At 40.0% G+C, this 23,135-nt stretch overlaps 1 protein-coding gene across 1 annotated transcript in view; it reads right to left on the bottom strand.

The window, feature by feature from the left end:
* The window catches only part of F13A1 (coagulation factor XIII A chain), a 142,174-nt gene that overhangs the window by 22,648 nt on the left and 96,391 nt on the right, over positions 1-23,135 (bottom strand). Inside the window, exons 9-13 of the mRNA XM_058175275.1 lie at positions 20,333-20,436; positions 17,021-17,109; positions 15,135-15,288; positions 12,833-13,114; positions 4,398-4,558 (exon numbers count right to left, since the gene is read on the bottom strand). Coding sequence (XP_058031258.1) covers positions 4,398-4,558; positions 12,833-13,114; positions 15,135-15,288; positions 17,021-17,109; positions 20,333-20,436 — 790 coding nt within the window. The remainder of the gene's footprint in view (positions 1-4,397; positions 4,559-12,832; positions 13,115-15,134; positions 15,289-17,020; positions 17,110-20,332; positions 20,437-23,135) is intronic.

Here is a 23,135-nt window from a genome sequence, read left to right as displayed (position 1 = left end):
GCCCATTTCTAAGAGGTCTATAAGGGGCGTGCATAAGAGCACAATCGTGCCTACTGTTCTGTGTGACAAAATAAATAAATAAATAAGATAGCGATTCTAAGTATCAGAATTACATGTATTCATAAAATTTAAGAAATCTGGGAGTTGAATTCCACATTTGACAAATGGTCAGTGTAAGGGAGACCTGCTCTAATTCAAGTGATCACACTATTCAAGGATGAGAATTTCAATCTCTGGTACTGATAATAGAAGGTACTAAAAATATTTGTAGCAATTGAGATGACCCCTTGGATTAAGAACTAAGCCTTTTGAGAAATGAAATTCAATTGGTGAGTTTAGGCCAATCCCTCTCCCTTAGCTTAACAATGTTAAATGAAGTTATTAGAGGAAAATGCATCTTTTTCCTAATATATACCGAGTTTCCCGGAAAATAAGACCCTGTCTTATATTTTTTTTGAACCCTGAAATAAGCGCTTGGCCTTATTGCAATGCGCTCAAAAGCCCAATTGGATTTATTATCAGGGGATGTCTTATTTTGGGGAAAACAGGGTAATATATAGAGTGTGTCATCAAACTGAAGACTTTTTATATACATTATAATGATTAGATGCAGATTAATGCCCTCCCAACCCTGTGCATTTATTACAACCAATATTTGAAGAGGGTTTTCCACAATAGCCAAACATGTTCAGTCAACCAACAAAACTGGGCAAAGCTTGGCAGCCTCTTGGCTGTTAACTGGTGGTTTTCCAAAAGTCTGCTATCAGCCCTTGCTTTGCCAAAAGTTCTGCAAAACAAATGAGGGGACTCTTGGCTTAGAGAGCATCTATATAAGAGGAAAAGGGTGTGAAGAAATTGAAACGTTCGTGTATTGTCATTGGAAAGAAAACCAGCTTTATCGACAGGGAGCCATAGGGAGATTTGGTGCGTATTTGTCCATAGTGCCAGCCAATGAGGTTTTGGTGCCTAAGGCAGAGTAGAAAATGAAGCCTGCCAGCCTACCCATCCACCTCCTCCCAAGATCCTTTGCTGTGTGGCAGAAGGACAAACAAATTATTTTGGCAATGGAAGAAAACATGCTGCTCTCTCTCTCTCCTTGGCTGTAAAAATAAAATACTACATTAATAAACAATTTACTACCTTTTTGTAATGCCAAAATCTTGCTGCCTTAGGTGGCCATTTAATTTTGCCTAATGGTAGAATCAGCCACGTTGTGTGTACGCTACAAGTGCTCCGAAAGACATGTTTGTGTCTATTATTACTATTTCTGTGTAATGCCGTCAAATGTGTACCTGAAATCAATCAGGTTTTTCCTGATGTGAGAAGCCTGTGACTTCTCAGAATATTACTTGATATGGAATAGATTTTATGAGTGGTTAGAGATAAGAGGTAGAAATTAGATGAAGAAAGATTATTGCTATGCATGATATAAATATAAAGATGGTTTATAATTATAAATACGCCAATATAATTAACAGAATTACAAATAAGCTAACATAAAGAGAAATTTAGCCAAAACTATTCTGTTACATTATTATTATTATTGTTACCAGTATATGTGTTAATATTTCTTTTTGTTCTCTCTTTGTTTTTCTTTTGTAAATGATATACCCGGACAATACATGTATTCAAAATGTTTATGAATTAAAAAAAGGGGAGGGAAGAAAGAAACCTGTGACTTTTCCTCTCTCTTTTATAACTAATTAGCAGTCACTCTGCATTTTGGGGAAATGATGCTGTGAAAAGATTTTTTTTAACACTTGCTCTTGACACCATTTCTCTATTAGTACCAATTTTTATTTTGCAGAGAGAAAAATACTGAGATACTAAGCATGCTACAGGTAGTCCTTGACTTACAACAGTTTGTTTAGTGACTGTTTTTTCAATGGCACTGAAAAAAGGGACTTGTGGCCATTTTTCACACTTATGACCATTGCAGCATCCTCATGGTCACAAAATCAGACCCTTGGCAACTGATTCTTATTTATTTATTTGTTTGTTTGTTTGTTTGTTTGTTTGTTTGATTGATTGATTGATTTGATTTGTATACCGCCCTTCTCCCGGAGGACTCAGGGCAGTTCACAGCCAATAAAAATACAAAAAATACATATAACACAGGTTAAAAACAATATAAAAAACTAATTCAATATATGGCCTAAAAATTGGAATAAAATTAAAAACCCCATTTAAAAACCCCATTTAAAAACTACTTTTAAGCTAACCCTGCCTGCTGAAACAAAAGTGTCTTCAGTTCGCGGCGAAAGGTCCGAAGGTCAGGAAGTTGACGAAGCCCCAGAGGCAGCTCATTCCAGAGGCAGGAGCCCCCACAGAGAAGGTCCTCCCCCTGAGGGTCACCAGCCGACATTGTTTGGCCGACGGTACCCAAAGGAGGCCCTCTCTGTGGGAGCGCACAGGTCAATGGAGGCTACTGGTGGCAGTAGGCAGTCCCGTAAGTAACCCGGTCCTATGCCATGGAGCGCTTTAAAGGTGGTGACCAACACCTTGAATTGGACCTGGAAGACCACTGGGAGCCAGTGCAGGCTGCGCAGGAGAGGTGTCACATGGGAGCCGCGAGGTGCTCCCTCTATCACCCGCGCAGCCACATTCTGGACCAGTTGGAGCTTCCGGGTGCCCTTCAGGGGGAGCCCCATGTAGAGAGCATTGCAGTAATCCAGGCGGGATGTAACAAGGGCATGAATGACCGTGCAAAGGGAAACCCGGTCCAGAAAGGGACGCAATTGGCGTATCAGGTGAACCTGATAAAAAGCTCCCCTGGCGATGGCTGTCATATGTTCTTCTAAAGACAGCCGTGCATCCAGGAGGACGCCCAGATTGCAAACCCTCTCCATGGGGGACAACGACTCGCCCCCAACAGTCAGCGATGGAATCAGCTGACTGTACCGGGCTGCTGGCATCCACAGCCACTCGGTCTTGGAGGGATTGAGTTGGAGCCTGTTTCTCCCTATCCAGACCCGTACGGCCTCCAGACACTGGGACATCACTTTGATGGCCTCGTTGGGGTGGTTAGGGGTGGAGATGTACAGCTGAGTGTCATCAGCGTACAGATGACAACTCACCCCAAAACCAGATGATCTCACCCAGCGGCTTCATATAGATGTTGAACAGAAGAGGCGAGAGAACCGACCCTTGCGGCACCCCACACAAGAGGCGCCTCGGGGCCGATCTCTGCCCTCCTGCCAACACCGTCTGCGACCGGTCGGAGAGGTAGGAGGAGAACCACCAATAAACGGTGCCCCCCACTCCAAGTCCCCCGAGCCGCCACAGCAGGATACCATGGTCGATGGTATCAAAAGCCGCTGAGAGATCTAATAGGTCTAGGACAGAGGAGCAACCTCTCTCTATATATTTATAACAGTTGCAGTGTCTTGGAGTCAGGTGATCACCCTTTGCAACAGAGGTAGGTTTCAGCAAGTTCCGGTAGCGGAAATTTTGAGTAGTTTGAAGAACTGGTAGTAAAAATTCTGACTGGCCCCGCCACCATCTATTCTCTGCCTCCCAAGTCCCAGCTGATTGGGAGGAAATGGGGATTTTGCAGTAACCTTCCCCTGGAGTGGGGTGCGAATGGAGATTTTACAGTATCCTTCCCCTGTATGCCTACCAAGCCACGCCCACCAAGCCATGCCATGCCCACCAAGCCACACCCACAGAACCGGTAGTAAAAAAAATTGAAACCCACCACTGCTTTGCAATCTTCTGATAAGCAAAGTCAGTAGAGAAGCCAGATTCAGGTAACAGCTGTGTTACTAAATTTACAACTGCAGTGATTCACTTAACAAATGTGGCGAGAGAGAGAGAGAGAGATCGTAAAATGGAGAAAAATTCACTTAACAAAGGTCTCACTTAGCAATAGAAATTTTGGATTTAATTGTGATCGTAAGTCGAGGACTACCTGTATAGATTATATTTCCAAATTCATATGCATATTGCCTTCTGGCAACTAAGACAGCTTTGAGGAAAACAATTAAACTGGGTAAATGGTCCAGGACATGCTCCATCATCATGCTTGCCAAGGCATGAAGACTACAGCTGAAGCAATACTTTGTTGAGGACAGAAGGAAACAGATGGGAGACCCAGGATTTCCCTTACAATGTTTGGGATTTGGATCTGAGATCTGCAAGAAGAAATCTGAAAGCTGGAGGATGCACACCTGCTATTTTCAGCCATCTCAAAGTCTGTTCCTTAAATCAAGCGCTGAAAAAATTCTGCAATATCCCTAACTTGGGCTTTTATCTCTCTTCTCAGTCTCTCCCCACTTCCACATGGACAAGACACGAAACAACATAGCCTAAATTGGGCATGCCTAGACCACGATGCAGAATATGGCCAGCCTACACAGTCCTCTTATCTCTTTGCTCATGGCTGCTTCCAAACTGACCTTGAGGTGCAATTGTGGGATTTTAAGCGAAACGGTCTTCTGCCGGGCCAGGATCTTTTGTAGTTCATTGACACGGGCTGTGACGAAGAAGTGTAGGGAAGCTTGTTCCAGCAACTGGCTCATGTACTCGCTTGACTCGATGAGCACCTCAAGAGTTTCAGCTGACAGGAGGAACAAACAGAGAAACGCTACTGAAGCCTGTGCAATATACGGTAGCTGCCAGTTATTATTCCCAGTGCCCATTTATGCCATGCTACTCCAGATTACATCAGACAGAATAAAGAAGGGTCCAGTGCTTTTCAATATGCAAAGAAACATCTAAGAGCTGTAGTTCATTCTCCCTGCTACGATTGAACAGAATAGCCAGACCTGTGTTTGATTCACTTCCACCCACACAACGAACAGTGTTTACCTTAAACTGCTGCTGTCAGTGGAAATATAATACCTGAAATAGGAAATATTGCATTAAAGAACTACTTTGGATCTTTTCCCCTTTACTGAGTTAACGGTATTTTCCACACATTCTTCGCTTGGCAGGAAAATGCCTTCAGCCTGAAATTGCCAATCCAATCCAGCCTCTGTTTCCGTTCCCAGTTATTGCAAACCACATGTTTTCTTTGTGATAAAAAAGTCTAACGGCTTCTGTACATCTATATATTTATTTACGAAAACAAATTTATATAGCCACAAAACTCATACACAGTGATTTGGGCAACGTAAAGCATTTGGAAGTTATCCGCCAACAGTGTTGGAATAAAAAGGAAATACTACTTTAAGGTGAAACGGTTAAGGATTTCTTATGTATTTCATTCATCCATTGGGGATGAGATGAAGGCAGCATCATGGGGACATGGCAGAAAAAGAGAAGAGAGATTGCCAGGTACAAGGGGATAAAAGCAGGGGTGAAATCCAGCAGGTTCTAACAGGTTCTGGAGAACCAGTAGCGGAAATTTTGAGTTGTTCGGAGAACAGGCAAATACCACCTCTGGCTGGCCCCAGAGTGGGGTGGAAATGGAGATTTTTGCAATATCCTTCCCCTGGAGTGGGGAGGGAATAGGGCCTTATGCACGGTCACTCATGCCCTTGTCACCTCCCGCTTGGATTATTGCAATGCTCTCTACATGGGGCTGCCCTTGAAGTGCACCCGGAGGCTGCAGCTAGTCCAGAACGCAGCTGCGCGGGTAATAGTGGGAGCAACTCGTTGCTCCCATGTAACACCACTCCTGCGCAGTTTGCACTGGCTCCCTGTGGTCTTTCGGGTACGCTTTAAGATTTTGGTTACCACCTTTAAAGCGCTCCATGGCTTAGGACCCAGGTACTTACGGGACCGCCTGCTGTTACCTTTTGCCTCCCACCGACCCGTACGCTCTCACAGAGAGGGCCTTCTCAGGGTACCGTCTGCCAAACAATGTTGGTTGGCGGCCCCCGGGGCAGGGCCTTCTCTGTTGGAGCTCCTACACTCTGGAACGAGCTTCCCCCTGGTTTACGTCAAGTGCCTGATCTTCGGACTTTTCGCCGTGAGCTGAAAACGCACCTATTTACTCAAGCAGGACTGGCCTAAAATTTTATTGGGGTTATTTATATTTTAATGTTTTAAATTGTTTTAAATTTGGCCACCTTATAATATGTTTTGTTTTAATTTCTTTTAATGTTTATACTGTGATTTTTACTTGGCCGTACACCGCCCTGAGTCCTTCGGGAGAAGGGCGGTATAAAAATTGAATAAAATAAAATAAATAAAATAAATAAATAAATAGGGATTTTGCAGTATCCTTCCCCTACCATGCCTACCAAGCCGCGCCCACAGAACTGGTAGCAAAAAAATATATGAATTTCATCACTGGATAAAAGCCATTTGTTTTGCAAGGCATTGAGCCATTAATTGTTTGTGTGTGGGAGAGAGGGGGGGTGGGAGAGAGGGAGGTAGGGAGAGAGAGAGAGATTATTTGTTCTTTTGGAATTCGGAAAATAGTTTGCTAATAAATCTTTCTTGAAGCTACTGGGATCACCTGGAGAAATCTGACATTTAAAAGCAATCTCAGAAGGGCATTTAAGAGTACCAATGTTCTCAAAGAGCAGTGCTTGTTCCAAAAAAAAAAGGGTGCTACAGGGTTGTCCAAAATGTTTCAGTCTCCTCAGAGCATTTTGATCCTCTCTTGTAATAGAAAGCAGAGCCTGACTCTGCTCCTGTCCTAAATTTGCATGACACTTTTGTCTATGGTTTACCATCATTTATTCATTCAACCCATTTCCCCAAGTTTGTATGATATACTGAACCATAAACTGACAAGTTAAAGTTATGGCAGGGCATCTTTGAGGTAAGGCATCTGAGGCTAATCTGGACTTTTGCTGGCCAGATCTGATTAGCCTTGTTTGTTTGTTTTTTCAGTAGTTTCTATCCAGGCCTACAGTCAGGCTGTGGTTTATAGAAATAGGAAGCTTGGGGACAGCCAGGTGTTAATCAGGTACAATATCCAACAGCCTTGCTGTTAACTATGGTAGCTGTGCTTGCTGCGAGTTTCAGCTACATCTGAAGGGCTGAATGGATGGAATATATCATTCCCTCCTATAAAACAACCAAGGATCCCAAAACATTTTGGTTTCACATATTCCTCCCATACTTTGTTTCAACCACTGTTTTATTGAACAAGTCCTGGGGATCCTAATTTATAATACTGAATTATAAGTAATGGTTTACAATGTGAAATAACTGAGTTCAGAAACCAGTACAGTACGTGTCGCTGCATGAAATGTCATTCAGTTAGACTGGGACTTGTTTTGCTAACGGGCATTAAAATGCTATGGGCTATTCTGGCTTAGGACAGGAAGAGGGCACTTCTCAGATGTAAGAAACAAGGTGTGGACCAAAAGTCTATCTGGCCAAAGATTTGTTAAATCTATACTGCAAATTGAATAAATAAGAGTGATTGCCAATATTTATTTAGCTGGGATGCTAACACACACACACACACACACACACACACACACACACTCCTGAACTGAGAGGGCTTTATTATCCTTCTAAGGCAACATATATTGCAGGAGTTGGGTCCCAACTCTTCCAAACACCTCCCCAAGCAATCTTTTTGCTGTCTTCTGAACTCCTTCCAAATGTACAACAAAAATTTCCAAAACTTGGCAGAATGCTTTTTGAGATGACTCATCCCCAACAGCCTGTGCCTGTGTTCAACAGTGAATGGACACAAGGCAGAAAACATCCTGCAGAAGGCTCTACACCTATTTGCACTGCTCAGGACACAGATAAACTTCCAAGTGGCCTCAATGGCTCTAAAAGAAGGCAAATGACCAGCTGCCTGCAAGGAGTATTAATCTTACCATTCCCCACCATCCAGTCAGAGCTGAAGAAGCTTCTTGGGTGAGAATTGAAACGTCTTCAAAGAAAGACAAAAAAAGTCAAGTTGCCTCTTGAAAAAGCACCTTTGGGACAACCATGACCTAGATGACTGAGAATCTCCATAGACATTTTTGAGAGCAGGAATGCATAAAATCTGTAGCATAAAGCACAGAGTATTACAGTATTTAGTATTGTGCTGGGTAATCTTATTAGAAAACATACTGGAAATCAGGGAAACCTATTAAAGAGACGCTGGATTTGGCAGGCCTATGGGGAGTGGGATGACAGGTTGAGCTGGGCAGCATCAGAAGATACAAATCTTAATCTCTTATCTTGACAGTATTACATACTGTATAAAGTTCTAACTCTGTACTGTGAGGTTATGGTATAAAAAGTTGTGCTGCTTTTTTCTCCTGTTGTTCCATCCACATCAAAACAGAACTCTTGAATCCCTTCTTATTGCTATTTGCAGGCAGGCAGCCATCTGACCCAGATTTCTAAGACAGTCAAAAGCTGTTTGATGTGCCCCCTCAGCTGCAAAGGAATTACACAAAGTGCCTGTAAGTCTTAACCTTGAATAAAACTCTGGAGCAGTCAACTCTCTTGGAAAAGAGAAAAGAAATAAATGAGCTGAGTGACACGTGAATCCCATTTCACAGTTCCAAAAAAGAACGCAAGGAAAACATGTCAGGTTATGTTTGCTTGTATTAATAGAAGACTTGTATTCCAGTCTTCTATTAAAAGTGGCATAAACTGACTTTCAAAATTCTCCATCAAATTTGTGCACAAAGAAATAGGATAATTTCTCCAAATGCTTCCAGGATGAGTAGAAATTTCTCAAGAGCAGAATTCCCTTTAGTGGCAATAGAAATACACTATCACAACTCTATGGTAATAGTTCCTAATATCATTCTTTAGGTTATAACTGAAAATTGTGAAGCCAAAGAGGACACAACTGCAGGAGAGCGGATTGTACAAGTAAAAAACAGGGATATTCCTACACATGCCATGGCCAGTGTGCAACTAGATAAGCATAAAGAATATCACAAAATAATTTCTCCAAACAAGTTTTCTTTTGTCAGATTGAAAATTAAAAATACAAAGAAAATATTATCCTGGTACTACGGTAATTTACAGTAGATGCATGTCCCACTGAAGCAGTATAGTGGTGGATTTCAATTTTTTTTTACTACCGGTTCTGTGAGTGTGGCTTGGTGGGCGTAGCATGGCTTGGTAGGTGTGACAGGGGAAGGATACTGTAAAATCTCCATTCCCTCCCTACTCCAGGGGAAGGGTACTGCAAAATCCCCAATTCTTCCCAATCAGCTGGGATTCGGGAGGCAGAAAATAGATGGGGTTGGGCAAGTCAGAATTTTTACTACTGGTTCTCCGAACTAATCAAAATTTCTGCTACCAGTTCTCCAGAACTGGTCAGAACCTGCTGAAACCCACCTCTGAAGCAGTAGTAAAGTCAGTAAGAGCCATACGAGAGCAATCTGTAGAAGAAGGGATTATTGTTATTATTAATTGAATGTATGAGCCATCAACTTCCAATGGACAAGTGAAATTATTAAAAACAAGGAATAATAAAGTAAGATAGATAAATACAAGAATAAAAATTGGCAAGGGTAACAAGAACCAGATGGGATGGAAAAGAGAGAAAAATGCAATTCAAGGGGATGACCCTCTCCTTTGCCAAATTCCTGGGTGAAGAGCTAAATCTTCAAGGCCCCAACAGGGTGGGGAGCACTTGAATTGGGTGGGGGGGCAGACTTTAGTCTAGAGGGGAGGTGCTGCTACAGAGAAGACCCCCTTCCAGAATGCTGATCAATGGCTTTATTTAATCAAAGGAATTTTGAGTGTATCACTCCTGCCAGACTGAAGAGGCCAGGCAGGTACAATAGGAGATAGCCATTAGCTAGACCACTAATGGTGTATATATTTACCACTAGGACCACATTATATTTGTACAATGTTTGAAGTAGTATTCATATAGGAAGAGTCTAATGATTTCTCTTCCTCTAGATTTTGGCTCTAAACCTGTCAATTAACATCTAATGAGCAAATGAAGTTAGATAAATTCAGAGCTGGAATAGGTATTCTAAAAGGATATAGGATTGATTAGCACAGAACCTCTTTCTTATTGCTCATAACGTATGATTCTCCATTTGATTTTGGTTAGATATGGATTGCAAGGCCACCAGCTGAAGGGCATGAATCAGTGGTGAAATCCAAAATTTTTATTACCAGTTCTGTGAGCATGGCTTGGTGGGCATGGTGTGGCTTGGTGGGCATGGCTTGGTGGGCGTAGCAGAGGAAGGATACTGTAAAATTCCCATTCCCACCCCACTTCTGGGGGAAGAATATTGCAAAATCTCCATTCCCACCCCACTCTGGGGCCAGCCAGAGGTGGTATTTGCTAGTCCAAAATTTCTGCTATTGGTTCTCCAGAACCTGTCAGAACCTGCTGGATTTCACCCCTGGCATGAATGAAAGGAAGACTTGTTTATTTTAAGAGAAGAATTGATCATAGGCACGTAACCATTCATAATCATGCTACGATTATCTACCACAGGGGTAGTCAACCTTTTTATACCTACCGCCCACTTTTGTATCTCTGTTAGTAGTAAAATTTTCTAACCGCCCACCAGTTCCACAATAATGCGCCGTGTATCATTGTCTGCGCATGCTTCTCACGCATCATGGATTGGGTTTGGGGGGGGTGCTGACTACCAGCTCTGCTTGTCTGTTACAGCTGGGTGGTGTGGGGGGAGATGCGTAAGCTATTCTGGGACGAGGCTCGTTTGTTTGCGGTCGCACTATAGTGCCATTTAATTTCACTTATGTAACGTGAACTAAACTTATGCGCGGGCGATACAAATAGTATATTTTTAGCAATTTGAATTGTCACGGGGAATTTTATGAAAACCTAATGAAAATGTTTTTAAATAATGCTATGAAATTTTTTTTAAAAAGTCAATTAAATTAAAAAAAAAGGGAAGTGCTTCAGTATCGGGCAAAACCCCTACCGCCCACCATGAAAGCTGGAATGCCCACTCGTGGGCGGTAGGGACCAGGTTGACTACCACTGATCTACCATATGTAAAATAGAGCTGAAACCATGCCTAGGTTTTGCTATATAATTAATTTTTAAAAGTTCTACAAACCCTTCTCAGTGTATCTATGTTAATTATTATGTGTGTAATTAAAATACGGTCACTTTGGTCCATCTGTGGATATGAGTTTCAATACTAAAAAAAAAATCTACACAGTACAGTAGTGTTTATTTTTAGATTGCCAAAAAATATTACACCAAATAAGCCAACACTATAGCCTTCACAATAGGTTAAACAGGGAGCAGATGTGGGAACCAGTCTCAGGCTTTTAAGTGTTCTCCTGCTGTGCAAATAAATATTTAATGTGAAATGGGACCTTCACAAGACCATCAGTCAGATTCCTATTTAATTTCTAATTAGTGTGTTTTAAATTTATAATTAGTATAATTCCAAGCACTGGTACACAGATCTGGATTTAATAATCAGTTATCTTCAAGCCCCTTCTCAAACCGCATCATCAAAGTTAACATTATACATGATTGTAGGTAACCAGGCGTGCCTCCTTCCTGTTCTGGAACAAATGTATTTAAACAATGTAGCTACATCATTTTTAGATTTAATTAAATTCCCCAGAGCAGTGCTATCTCAGGCCACTGTGCGAAATTTAAAACCAGGGGCATTCTGCTGCTATCCTTCACTGGTGTAGATGCTGTGGGTTTTTTTTCTGCTACTGCATTCCAACAGCCAGCCGTTTTGATGGAATAGAATAGAATATAATTTTTTATTGGCCAAGTGTGATTGGACACACAAGGAATTTGTCTTGGTGCATATGCTCTCAGTGTACATAAAAGAAAAGATACGTTCATCAAGGTACAACATTTACAACACAACTGAAAATTGAAAAGCCGTTTTGATGATTTTAAGAGAGATTAGTGCTTTGTATACTAAACAGCACTTTCAGCTTGGAATTGATCCTGCTGCATATGATCTACAAAGTCGAAAACCCCAGGCTCCGAATGTCTGAAAGATCACTGTTACCCTATTATGGACATAAAACAAATCTATGGCAAAGCTTTTCAGGAGTGAAATGGGTCATGGCCTAGATGCCGGAGTTGAATGAAATCTGCTGATCATTCCTTTTCTAAAATCTAGAAAGCAAAGTTCATTTCTTTGAGAGAAATGTCTCTACAACAAACCGTATGTACATTTCTGAGGCCCTTACGGCAGGAAAGTTCTATGGTAAAAGAATAATAGTCTTACCCAAGTTTTCTTAGGGGGGGCATTTAAAACTACATAAATCAGCAGATGTTGTGTAAAAAGAAAAGCTGTATAAATTAAAAAGACCTGTTAAACAAGTTGCACTTTTCTTGCCAGAGTTTTAAAAGCAAAATGGACGAGAATATTGCCTTGCAAACGTAAACAGTAAAAGATAATTGAATTGTTAGTGATCTACATATCCCTAATTCCCATATGAGTTTTGATTCAATTCAGGCCATCATTTTATAAGTTCCCTTCTGCTTTCTGAATTAGATAAGGAGCTACAAGAAAACTTTCTCTCCTGATTCAGACCATTTGAATATTCTTCTGAAGGCTTGGTACAATAAAATATCAGGAAATCCATTTGTTTTCCTTATCAGCCTTTGTGCAATTCTATTTCTGCTATTTTCAGACTCTTAAACCATTTTAATCAATTAATTAAACATTTTCTTGTCGATAATGGAAGCTTTTCATGCAATGTCAATTTCTGCAAAAATTCTGCAAAACACATTTTGAATAAATACGTCCTTGTTCTCTTATTGTATCTTTATCATTGTAAACCTTCAAGAAGTGGTGCGATACATTGTCCAATCTGCTGCCCTCCTGATCTTTGGATTTCAATTCGGGTATTGCTAAATCGGCATGGTCAAATAATGAGGGATTATAGAAGCAGACATCCAACATTCCTAGACAGAGGAAGTCAGAGAAGGTGGGCTTCCACATTTGAATAAGCTGCCTTAGAGGTCAAGAGACAATTATTGCCTTACCTTTCATGGGTTCTAGGGTCACATCAAAGCTGTCATTCTTGAATTCAGTCTTTGGGACTCCAGTATAAAATACAACATTGCCAGAAATATAAGCCGTTGCGGTGTAGTGTCTTGATGTTTTGTTTTGGAAAGTAATTGTGACATTGAAATCACTGCCAAGAACTGAATCTTCTATCACAACATTCATGTCAACCTCCGTACTGGATGAGATGTCCTCAGTCACAGTTTTTTTAACACCATACATTAAGGCCGTCTCCAGGGCCAGTCTTTCTTCTTCTGTGCCTGCAAAGTAAATAGATATTGGCTGCCACAATATGCAAATTACCAGCCACTAATGCACAACTAGGCTAAAATTTAGCTTACCCATGGCTTAATACCTAGAAACTTACATATTCTTTGCTACATTGTGATCCAATTTGAACTCTACAAGCAGAAATATGCTGAAGGCTACTTGAGAGCCAAATCTTCTCCCCACCTTCCCTCAGTAATTTATTGGGCCTTCTGATATAACAAAAAAAAGACCCCCATTGACTAATTTAAAAGAAACCAATTTTAAAATGTGGTTTCTTGCAATTAACAAAGCTGTCAGTCACAATGCTGGGTCCACACAAATGATGAACTAAAAGTTAATATTCTCAATATTGGAAGCAGGAGAGAAGTGAAGGGAAAATTTGTGAGTTGTAGGCTTGTTTTGGCTTGTATGTGTCATGCAAAAACCAGAAACATAATTCAACTTTCATATTCCCTGATCACTTCTCACATGTGGCTTGGGAGTTAAAATCCAAAGACTACTTGGCAGTCTACTGATGTGCTAAACAATGTTAGTGCATGATATGTGAATAAGATCAATAGAGCTTGTACAGCTGCTTTATACCCAATTTGAAAATTAAGGGATGGCACAGGAAAACATAACAACAAATAGCCTGAATTATTATTGTATGGCACAGAGTCAAAATGATGTGAACACATTTTAAAGAATACGTCAGAATTTTACATGAACTAAGAAACTGTGATTAATAGCTTAGAAAACAACTTCAAACAGTGGCTTTAAATACTTTTTTTAATGAAACTCTTAGCTATAATTTTCTCATGGATGAAATGGGAATTTGTTAACTGGAAGATTCTTTGTTTCTTTATACATTATCCCAAAGTCTAGAAGCTCAAAAGGGAAAGAATAGACGATAAGGGGTGCAATTCTATGGATAGATAATAACACCATTTTGTGTTAATTTATGTTAGGACCTAGGCATGATTGAGTGAGTTTTTCTGATTGTTTATGTTCATTAAAAACTTCAGCATAGTCTATACAATTCCTTTTAATTTCTATGGTTCTCCATTCCCTGTTTTCCTCTTCATAGGAATTCTTGCAATTCCAGCTTCCTGTCTCCTGGGCTGAAGCTAATCCTTACACTTTCCCACTGCTCATCCAGTAAAGATTGAGAATTCTGTGTTTGAATTTCTTTCTCTTTCTCTCTCTCTCCCCCTCTCTCCCTCCCTCCCTGTGTATTTCCAACTCTGTCTCTATTTGTACCTGTATCCACCAACTCTAGGCAGCTTACTTCTCACTCTTCTGAATGCTTTCTATAAAATTTATCTCCATTCTCCATTCCACTCTCCCCTAAAACCAGGTACTCTAGCAACGTGCAGTCATGGCCATAACTAGTAGGAAAAGTGCTCATGTTAACGTATCATCTTCATAACTCAAAGCGCTTTTCAATGCAAGAAAGAGAGATCTCTTGGTAGTCTTTACTTATCTTTCTTTAAAAACTCACCTTCTATCACATAACTGCCTGTCATAACAACTAACCTTTCATTTATTTATTTATTTGCGATCACACATTGCTCCCAGAAGCACGAAGCTGAAGCCTGAAGATGACGAATGAGACTTCGTCGAAACGTTGCCAAGACACTTCCAATTTTACATGGGAGAAAACCCGAACAACCAAAGACCTATATATATATATATATATATATATATACATATATATATATATATATATATATATATATATATATATATATATATATATATATATATATATATATATATTTATGTATTTACAAGCCTCATCAGATAGCAGTACTATCCATTTATACAGAGCAAGAATATGGAGAATTTTGGTTACTCCACAGTATCTTTGCTCTGTACCATTGGTCAACTGATTGGCACTTAGTTTTCAATGTTTTTGAGACTGCTAGAGCGGGAGACAAGTACTTTATGAGAAACTAGGAGATAAATATAAAGGTAGTGTCAACATTATATAAATGAATGGCTTTTTATTTAAATTTTCCACATAATTACCTTCTTGAAATTTGTAATGTTCAGTGATATCCTTCATTTTATTTGAACCCATTTCCTTAGTCAAAATTAATTTTCCAACCTGGGTTTTGTCAATATGTTGAATCACTTTAGACCCATCCTTCATTGCTTTTGAATATATAACATCACTGTTCACCTTAAAAAAAATAGGGGGGAAAAAAAAATCAAATGTGTTGCTGATTGGCTCAAAACTCAGTACAGGTTACGGCCTCTCAGATTTTGAGCCACAAAGGTGAATTCTGATCATATTTTGAGAAATTGGGCGAAAAATCTATCCACAAGCAATCATTCAAAAAGTCATCATTCCTGTAATGCTACAGTCCAAATAAGTTTTTTTTCCCTAGGGGATGGTTTCAACTAGGTTTTTTACCAGCCTTGTGACTAGATTATCCAATGTCTCTTGATGCAAATTTTCTTAGGAGATTTCCCTTTATATCTCTGCATGGGTTACTGCTTTGGGCAGTAGCTCATGCAGAGATGTAGTCAGCAGGCGAAGTGAATGTGCAAGCTTCTCTGAAAATGGCATTTTTAAAATTCTCACAAATGCTAAATAATTTACGAGAAACAATTCATAGTTTAGATGAGGGCCCACTTAAACCTTAACTTCTACATAGGAAATATATTATCCTGGAGGTTTTATTCAATGCTGAATACAGGTAGTGTCGTGTCCCACTCCTCCGCTGACGGCCGGGTCAGGGAAATCCGAATCAGGCTTGCCTCTGCAGCTCTGCCCAAAGTCCTAGCAAAGTCCTCAGAGCAGGCAGGAGACCAGAAAGTGACTTCAGCAAGATAAGTTCGACTTTGCCTGACTCAGAGACTGCCAGAAAGCAGATCCTTTATATAGGCCATGGGGTGTGGCTCCATGACTTAGCATCCATTAAGGTCTGCCCCTCCCTTCCTTCTGTTGCCTCCGCCTATCCAATCTTCTGATGCGAGGGTCACTCCAATCAGCTGTTGTTGGAAGTAAACTTTCCTCAGGCTCACATGCTGTGGAGGAGGGGGAGGGGTCTAGCTGCTCCGTTTGCCTGGGCATGGAGCCAGGGCTGGGGCAGGGAGATTCTCCCTCCTCTGCAGCTTGCTTGGGCATGGAGCCAGGGTTGGGATCGGGAGGTGCCCCCTCCTCTGCAGCTTGTCTGGGCATGGAGCCAGAACTGGGGCCGGGAGGCATACGTTCCTCCGTGTTCGGGAGCAGATAAGCAGACCCCGGCTGTGGTGAGAGCGGACAAGACACAACAGGTAGCTCTCCCTTAATGGCAGCAATTGGGACCAGAATTTTTGCTGCTAAGTGACACGGTTGTAAAGTGCCATGTCAGGTGACCGCAAACACTTTTAACAGAAATTCTGCCATTCTCAACTGCTGTCATGCTGTCCCACACCATGCAACATCACCTGGTTACCATTTGCGACTTCCTGCCAGCTTCCTTATTGTCTTTGCTCATCGAAATCTGGCAAAGAAGATTGCAAATGATGATTATGTGACTGTGGGATGCTGCAGCATTGCAATTACAAGATGGTTGTCAAGTACTTGGACTGCAACCATATGACCAGGGTTGCTGCAATGGCCGTAAGTGTAAGAACTGTTTGTATGTACCACTTGTTGTACCACTATAGCCACTGAATAAGTGGGTCTTAGGCAAGGACCTACCTTTGCACTATGAAATAATATTATGCTATTACTGTATAATAGTTACAGAATTATAAGCAACATTTTTGTTGTAACAGATTAGAAATCAACAAGCTTTTCAGATGCTAGATGACCAACAAATAAAAATGAATTTTAAATAAATTAATAGTAAAGAGTTACTTCGATTTCAATCATATTTTTATTGAACCCATTTGAAGAAAATGCCCCTTGAATAAATGCATACCTCTGCAAAAACAAAAGGTGAATCAAACTGGAAACAGACATGTCCATGCTTGATGGCTTGAACAGAAGCTGGACCGCACCGATACATGCCTGGATGTGAACAATCAAATTGTGATCCAAGGTCTAAAACTTGTGCTTTAATCCAGAACCCAACCATCCTCCTTGCATAGTTAACTGTTGATGTCCGAGCTTTTAATACCCTCTACTCGATCAGCTGCCAGCCTGAGATCATGGCGAACAGCAAAGCTTTGAAAAGTTACACAGTTAAAGCAAAGTCAATATGAATCACATTTACAGACATTTGTTAGAGTTCTTTGACAACCATATACTGATATGCTAATATTTATCTTCCCAAAGAGAAAAAATAAATTCTCATTACATATACATGATCTCTAAGATACATTTACATTCTGAGAAAAAAATTGCTCAGGTCATAGATGCATTTAACTTACGTGATAATTGATTTTCTTTCTTTCTTTCTTTCTTTCTTTCTTATTCAAAGTTCTGCAGGAAGCTAGTACTCTGTTTTCCCCAAAATAAGGCATCCCCTGATAATAAGCTCAATTGGGCTTTTGAGTACATGGCAATACAGCCAAGCGCTTATTTCAGGGTTCAAAAAAATATAAGACAGGGTCTTATTTTCAGGGAAACATGGTACTAATTACCCATTCATGAGGACCCAGATTGTTGGGGGGGCAATAAGTTGACTTTGTAAATATACAAATAGAATGAGACTATTGCCTTATACACTGTAAGCCGCCCTGAGTCTTCGGAGAAGGGCGGGATATAAATGTAAAAAAAAAAAAAAAAAATTCAATGGGCAAAAGCTAACACAAGTGACAGCTTGGACATCTAGGTCCATAAACTAGTTTAATATATTTGGGATTGATGATATAGTTTGCTCTGCTAAACTAAATGCCATCTAAATAATTTAGCATTGTTGAGGCCATATCCTTAAATATATCTCCAAGGAAGTAAACCTCTTTGACCTCAGTTCTGAATAAGCCCATATAGTTTTTCTTATAGCTGACACTTGGCCTATCTTTAATTTAGACGTCCATAACAAGCAACTCTGGTTTTTTTTTAAAAAAAACTTCAAAACTTATTTCTTAGACATCTGTAATCTCAGAAGTTAAACATATCCACCTCATTCATACATCATAGACTAGCAGGTTAAGCAAATCCAAGCATGTAGATGAATTGTTAAATTAGCAGACTTCATTTCTACCGTATTAGAATCTGAGAGATTTAGCTCCCTGATTTCACAGGGAACTTCTGTCAAATAATAGACAGCTTGGATTCAGCTTATTTGTTTAGATCTAATGTTCCTACATCGACTATACACTTGCTTTCAAGATTTGTTTCATACTTATATAATCTGAACATTTATTTAAAAGATACTGCGCATTTTCAATTTATCCATCAGTTGTGCCCCTTACAGCACCAAGAAATAAGGAATGTACATGCATGTTGTCAGTTGTAGCATTTATTCCATGTTTATTTACAAGAGATCACTCCACTCACAATCCCAAACAAAAGCCACACCAATAAGGAAATAATTTTTTGAATGGTGCTAAAAATGATATAGATATGGATATATCTGAAATTACAATGAAAAAATAAAAATGACAAATCACATTTAAGAGTAAATATTAAAACAATAACTGACATACTATCTATGAAGAAGTCAGATATATTGTGGTCTTACCAGGGTTGATGGACTGCAGCTCCCAGAATACCTGATCACTTTTATACTAACAACAGACTTGAAATATTTCAAAGTGAATTTTTCTAAAAGTCTCTGCTTGATTGAAATAAATCCAGCTGCGCTATAATTCTCTCTGCTGACATGGTTAGGAGTTGTTTTTAAGGTGAAATGGCCTACTTATCTACCATTAGCAATTAAGTCTGTCTTGTGCTGTTTGCTTCATGGCCCATCTCATCTCAAATGTTCATCTGTAGCTCATTTTAACATTTTCCCAACTTTGTTCAATATGGATGTTAAAATCTAAATGCCTCCGGTTTTCCTACCTGTGATGTACATAATGATAGAGACTTTTTCTAATGATTTTCAGTTTACCTTAAGGCAGTTCCCTTTCTATAAATCCAAATGAATTGTCTTGCACCTTTTATTTTGGTAGCTTTCTGCTTAGTTTTGGGATGACTTATTTAAGACCATAAAAAACCCACTGGATCAAAAAAAAAATTAATACACAGAATTTTATCTGACCGCCATATGCCAAAACATACGAGTATCAGGAGCCTGCTTCTCAATCTGTGATTGATCTTGCCCTGTATGAAATTAAATTGTCTGTTGATCTTTATCATAATTTATTTTTTTTGCAGATACAGGTAAAGAGGAATTTCTGGCTTTCCTATAACTGGGATAGTGGCTCATTAGATGATGCTGAACTACAACTCCCAGCAGTCTTAAACAGTATAGCCCAGGGGTCTGCAAACTTGGCTCTTTTAAGAGTTAAGAGAAAAGCTGGCTGAGGAACTCTGGGATTTGAAGTCCACAAGTCTTAAAAGAGCCAAGTTTGCATACCCCTGGTATAGCCAGTAAAATATGACTACAGTTGCAGTTCAGCAGCATCTAGAGACCCAAGGGTTTGGTCCTGGACTGCAGTTTAATTTAACAATTCAGTGCAGGTAGTCCTTGACTTGCAACAGTTCATTTAGTGATTGTTCAAAGTTACAATGGCACTGAAAAAAAGTGGGTTATGACCGTTTTTCACACTAACAGCCGTTGCAGCATCCCCCCTGGTCACATGATCCAAATTCAGCTGCTTGGCAGTTGACTCATATTTATGATGGTTGCAATGTCCCAGGGTCATGCGATCACCTTTTGTGACCTTTTGACAAGCAAAGTCAATGGGAAAGCCAGATTCACTTAACAACTGTATTACTAACTTAGCAGCTGCAGCGATTCACTTAACAGCTGGGGCAAGAAAGGTCATAAAATGGGGCAACATTCATTTAATGTCTCACTTAGAAACAAACATTTTGGGCTCAGTTGTTGTAAGTCGAAGATTACCTGTATCTAAGGAAATCTCCAAATCCTAGCTTTTGCCGATTCAACAGTGAGGTTTGTGAGGTTAGTGTTCTTTAAATGTCTCCACTGTGGTTTCACTGAGACAACTTAGTCTCAGCTTAACTAAGTTCTGATATTATAAGAATAGGCATATGGGTAAAAATAGTACATATGTTATTACTTTCCAGGTGACAACTATTCTGCTACATGAGAATTTCTTTAAATGACAAGCCATGTTTTGCCCTGCACTGGAAAAAAGAAAGGAAAAGAGATACTTACCGTCACTGTTTTCTTGAGGAGTACTATCTACAGCTTGCCAGCCACCAAAACCAACAGGAAGGTCAGGTCGGGACATCCAAGCTTCATTCCAGCAATGATAATTCCTTTATGTAAGAAAATAACCACAAAAGGGTTGTTCTGGACTCCAGATGTGCTATTTATTAACATTGAATAGTAATAACAATACTTGTTCTTATAAAGATTTCTCTCTCTCCCTCCCCTTTTCTCCCTCCCTATATCATCTATCTATCTATGACACGTCTAAAAGAATGACAAAATCTTCCTCAACTCATTTTTATTAATTTAATAATGTTCTTGTGACCTGACTTTCAGGTTTGTTTTGTGTTTTTTTCCTTCTGTAGATGAAGACTTGGTTCCTTGAAACCAGTGGTGAAATCTGAACTGGTTTACTACTGGTTTGCTGGCTGCACAAAAGAAGTGGCAAGTGAGGAAGTGGGCGACCGGGCATTGGGTGGGCATGGGCATGGGCAGGGGGGCCCAGGGATTTTTGCTACCGGTTCTCCGAACCACCCACCACCATCACTACCGGATCAGCCAATCCGGTCCGAACCGGGAGCATTTCACCCCTGCTTGAAACAATGCTGTTTAATACAGGTTTGCTGACACCGTGATTCCATTCAAAAGAAATATTGCCTTCCACTTACTAACAAATCTTAGCATGTGACTGTTTCAGTATCTGATAGCCATGAAAAACTTCTAGTGCAGTCTTCCCCATGCTGGCTAGGAATTCTTAAAATTATAGCCCCAGCAGTTCCGACATATCTCAGATTGGGCAGGACTATGCTAGACCATATTGAATCAATTGTCTGCATTCACTTGTGTTGCAGGAAGAATTTTTATACTTTTTCTCCAAACAATGTCCTAAGTGAGGATTAATGTTATTTACTGGTAGTGTTGGTAGTTGTGCACATCTTCTTAACAATTAAGCTTCTACTGTTGGGGTCTCCAAACCTGGCAGCTTTAAGACTTGTGAACTTCAACTCCCAGAATTCATCAGCCAAGTTAGGAGAACCCAGTGCATCTTTTTACTATCGTTGCCCAAATAATTTGATTCTCACACACAAAGAAAAAGAGGTCCCTTGTCAGGAAGACTTAAGATGTTTTACCTCAACAAACTTGAGGTAAAAAGTTTGTTTTTAGAAGAGGAGAAGCATTCGTAAAGAAGGAGTACACTAGTAGTAGAAAGCATTATTTCTTCCAACTCTGTAACAGAGTAAATCATACCTTAAAAATAGCTTGCTTAATAAATAAGATATGAATTGAGGGACTATCCAGTGAGCCGTCTGATATAACCTAGGTATCATATCCCTTTGCGGCAGTTGAAGGAAGGCCTGGTGCATGAAAAATGCCTCATCTCAAACTATAAAGCCAAATTGCGCACATCTACTGCGGATTAAAATAATGAGGAGAATTGGTCCTTGAACAGAGAGTTAAAAGGTTCTTTGAAGTGCTGAAGTTCAGACATTGAGAGGAGTCTCTGGGATTTGAATTTTCAGGTGCAACTTGAACCACCTTCAAAGGCTCAGGAGTGGTCAGCCTAACCCTGACCAAGGAGGGCTAGAAAAATTGTAAAGTTGCAGCTGGGACCTTTCTCAGCGGTAACATTTTTCTCTTTTGCAAGTGATTCTGTCTGCCTTTCAATTCTGGCTTTCCCTCTCTGCCCCAATGGTGAAATCCAAATCTTTTTACTACTGGTTCTGTGGGGGTGGCTTGGTGGGGGTGGTGTGGCTTGGTGGGTGTGGGTGTGGATACTGCAAAATCCCCATTCCCTCCCCACTCCTGGGGGAAGGATATTACAAAATATCCATTCCCACCCCACTCTGGGGCCAGCCAAAATGGTATTTTCCAGTTCTCCAAACGACTCAAAATTTCTGCTATCAGTTCCCTGAACTGCTCAAAATTCAGAACCTGTCAGAACCTGCTGGAATTCACCCCTGCTTTGTCCACTGATTAATTTTTAAGAGAAGCACCACCATAGCTCAATGCATTTCTCATTTGCTCAGAATATTTCATAGGAAAAGAGGGAGGGAGGCCTTATGAATGTCTTTCCATTGGTTTATTAGCGTGACAGAAAGAGTATAACTATGTTGAGAAAAAGCTGCAAGATAAGCTTCAAGAAATTTTTGAGCTATGACAGAATAACACAGGAGAGGGAAATGCAGCAATTTCTGTTGTTGTTTTTTTTTTAAAGTCCCCTTCCAGTACACAAAAAGCTAATTAGATTACTGAGGTAATGGTTAGCAGTAACATTTCAGCAAATATAAAGTTTGTTAAACTGAGACTATTAAATTAATAATGGGCAGAGGAAGAAAGGAGAACAGCAAGAAATCTGACTCTTGACTAACAAGGCATTTCAAAATAGGAATGAAAGCTGTGATAAGACAGAAAGTTGTCAGCCAGAGGAGTTAACAAAGCAGAATGCCAAGGAAAAAAGGATTTATCCAAAGAAAATGATGCAAACTATTTTTTTTTTAAAAAAATCATAGCTAGGAATGGTGTGTTGCTAAACTATTCTCACAAAGCCTTGCTGATGGTGGCTAATGGAGAAAATTGCTTAGAGGCGTGAACCCATAAACATGTTCCAATAAAAGAGAATATATGTAACTCAGGGTTGAATTGCACAGTCCTTGAGCACCAAGGACTCCACGAATCTTTCTTCATCAAGACAGAGATCTATAGCTCTTTCTCTTGTAATTCAGCTTATTCAACCATCTTTGACTTTGATGACCAACACAGTTCTGTTGTTCCTATTTTGTCAGATCTCAATGAGTTCTTATTTTCC

Source organism: Ahaetulla prasina, chromosome 3 (genome assembly GCF_028640845.1).
Source record: "Ahaetulla prasina isolate Xishuangbanna chromosome 3, ASM2864084v1, whole genome shotgun sequence".
Lineage (NCBI taxonomy): Eukaryota > Metazoa > Chordata > Lepidosauria > Squamata > Colubridae > Ahaetulla > Ahaetulla prasina.
This window is presented reverse-complemented; position numbering and strand designations above follow the sequence as displayed.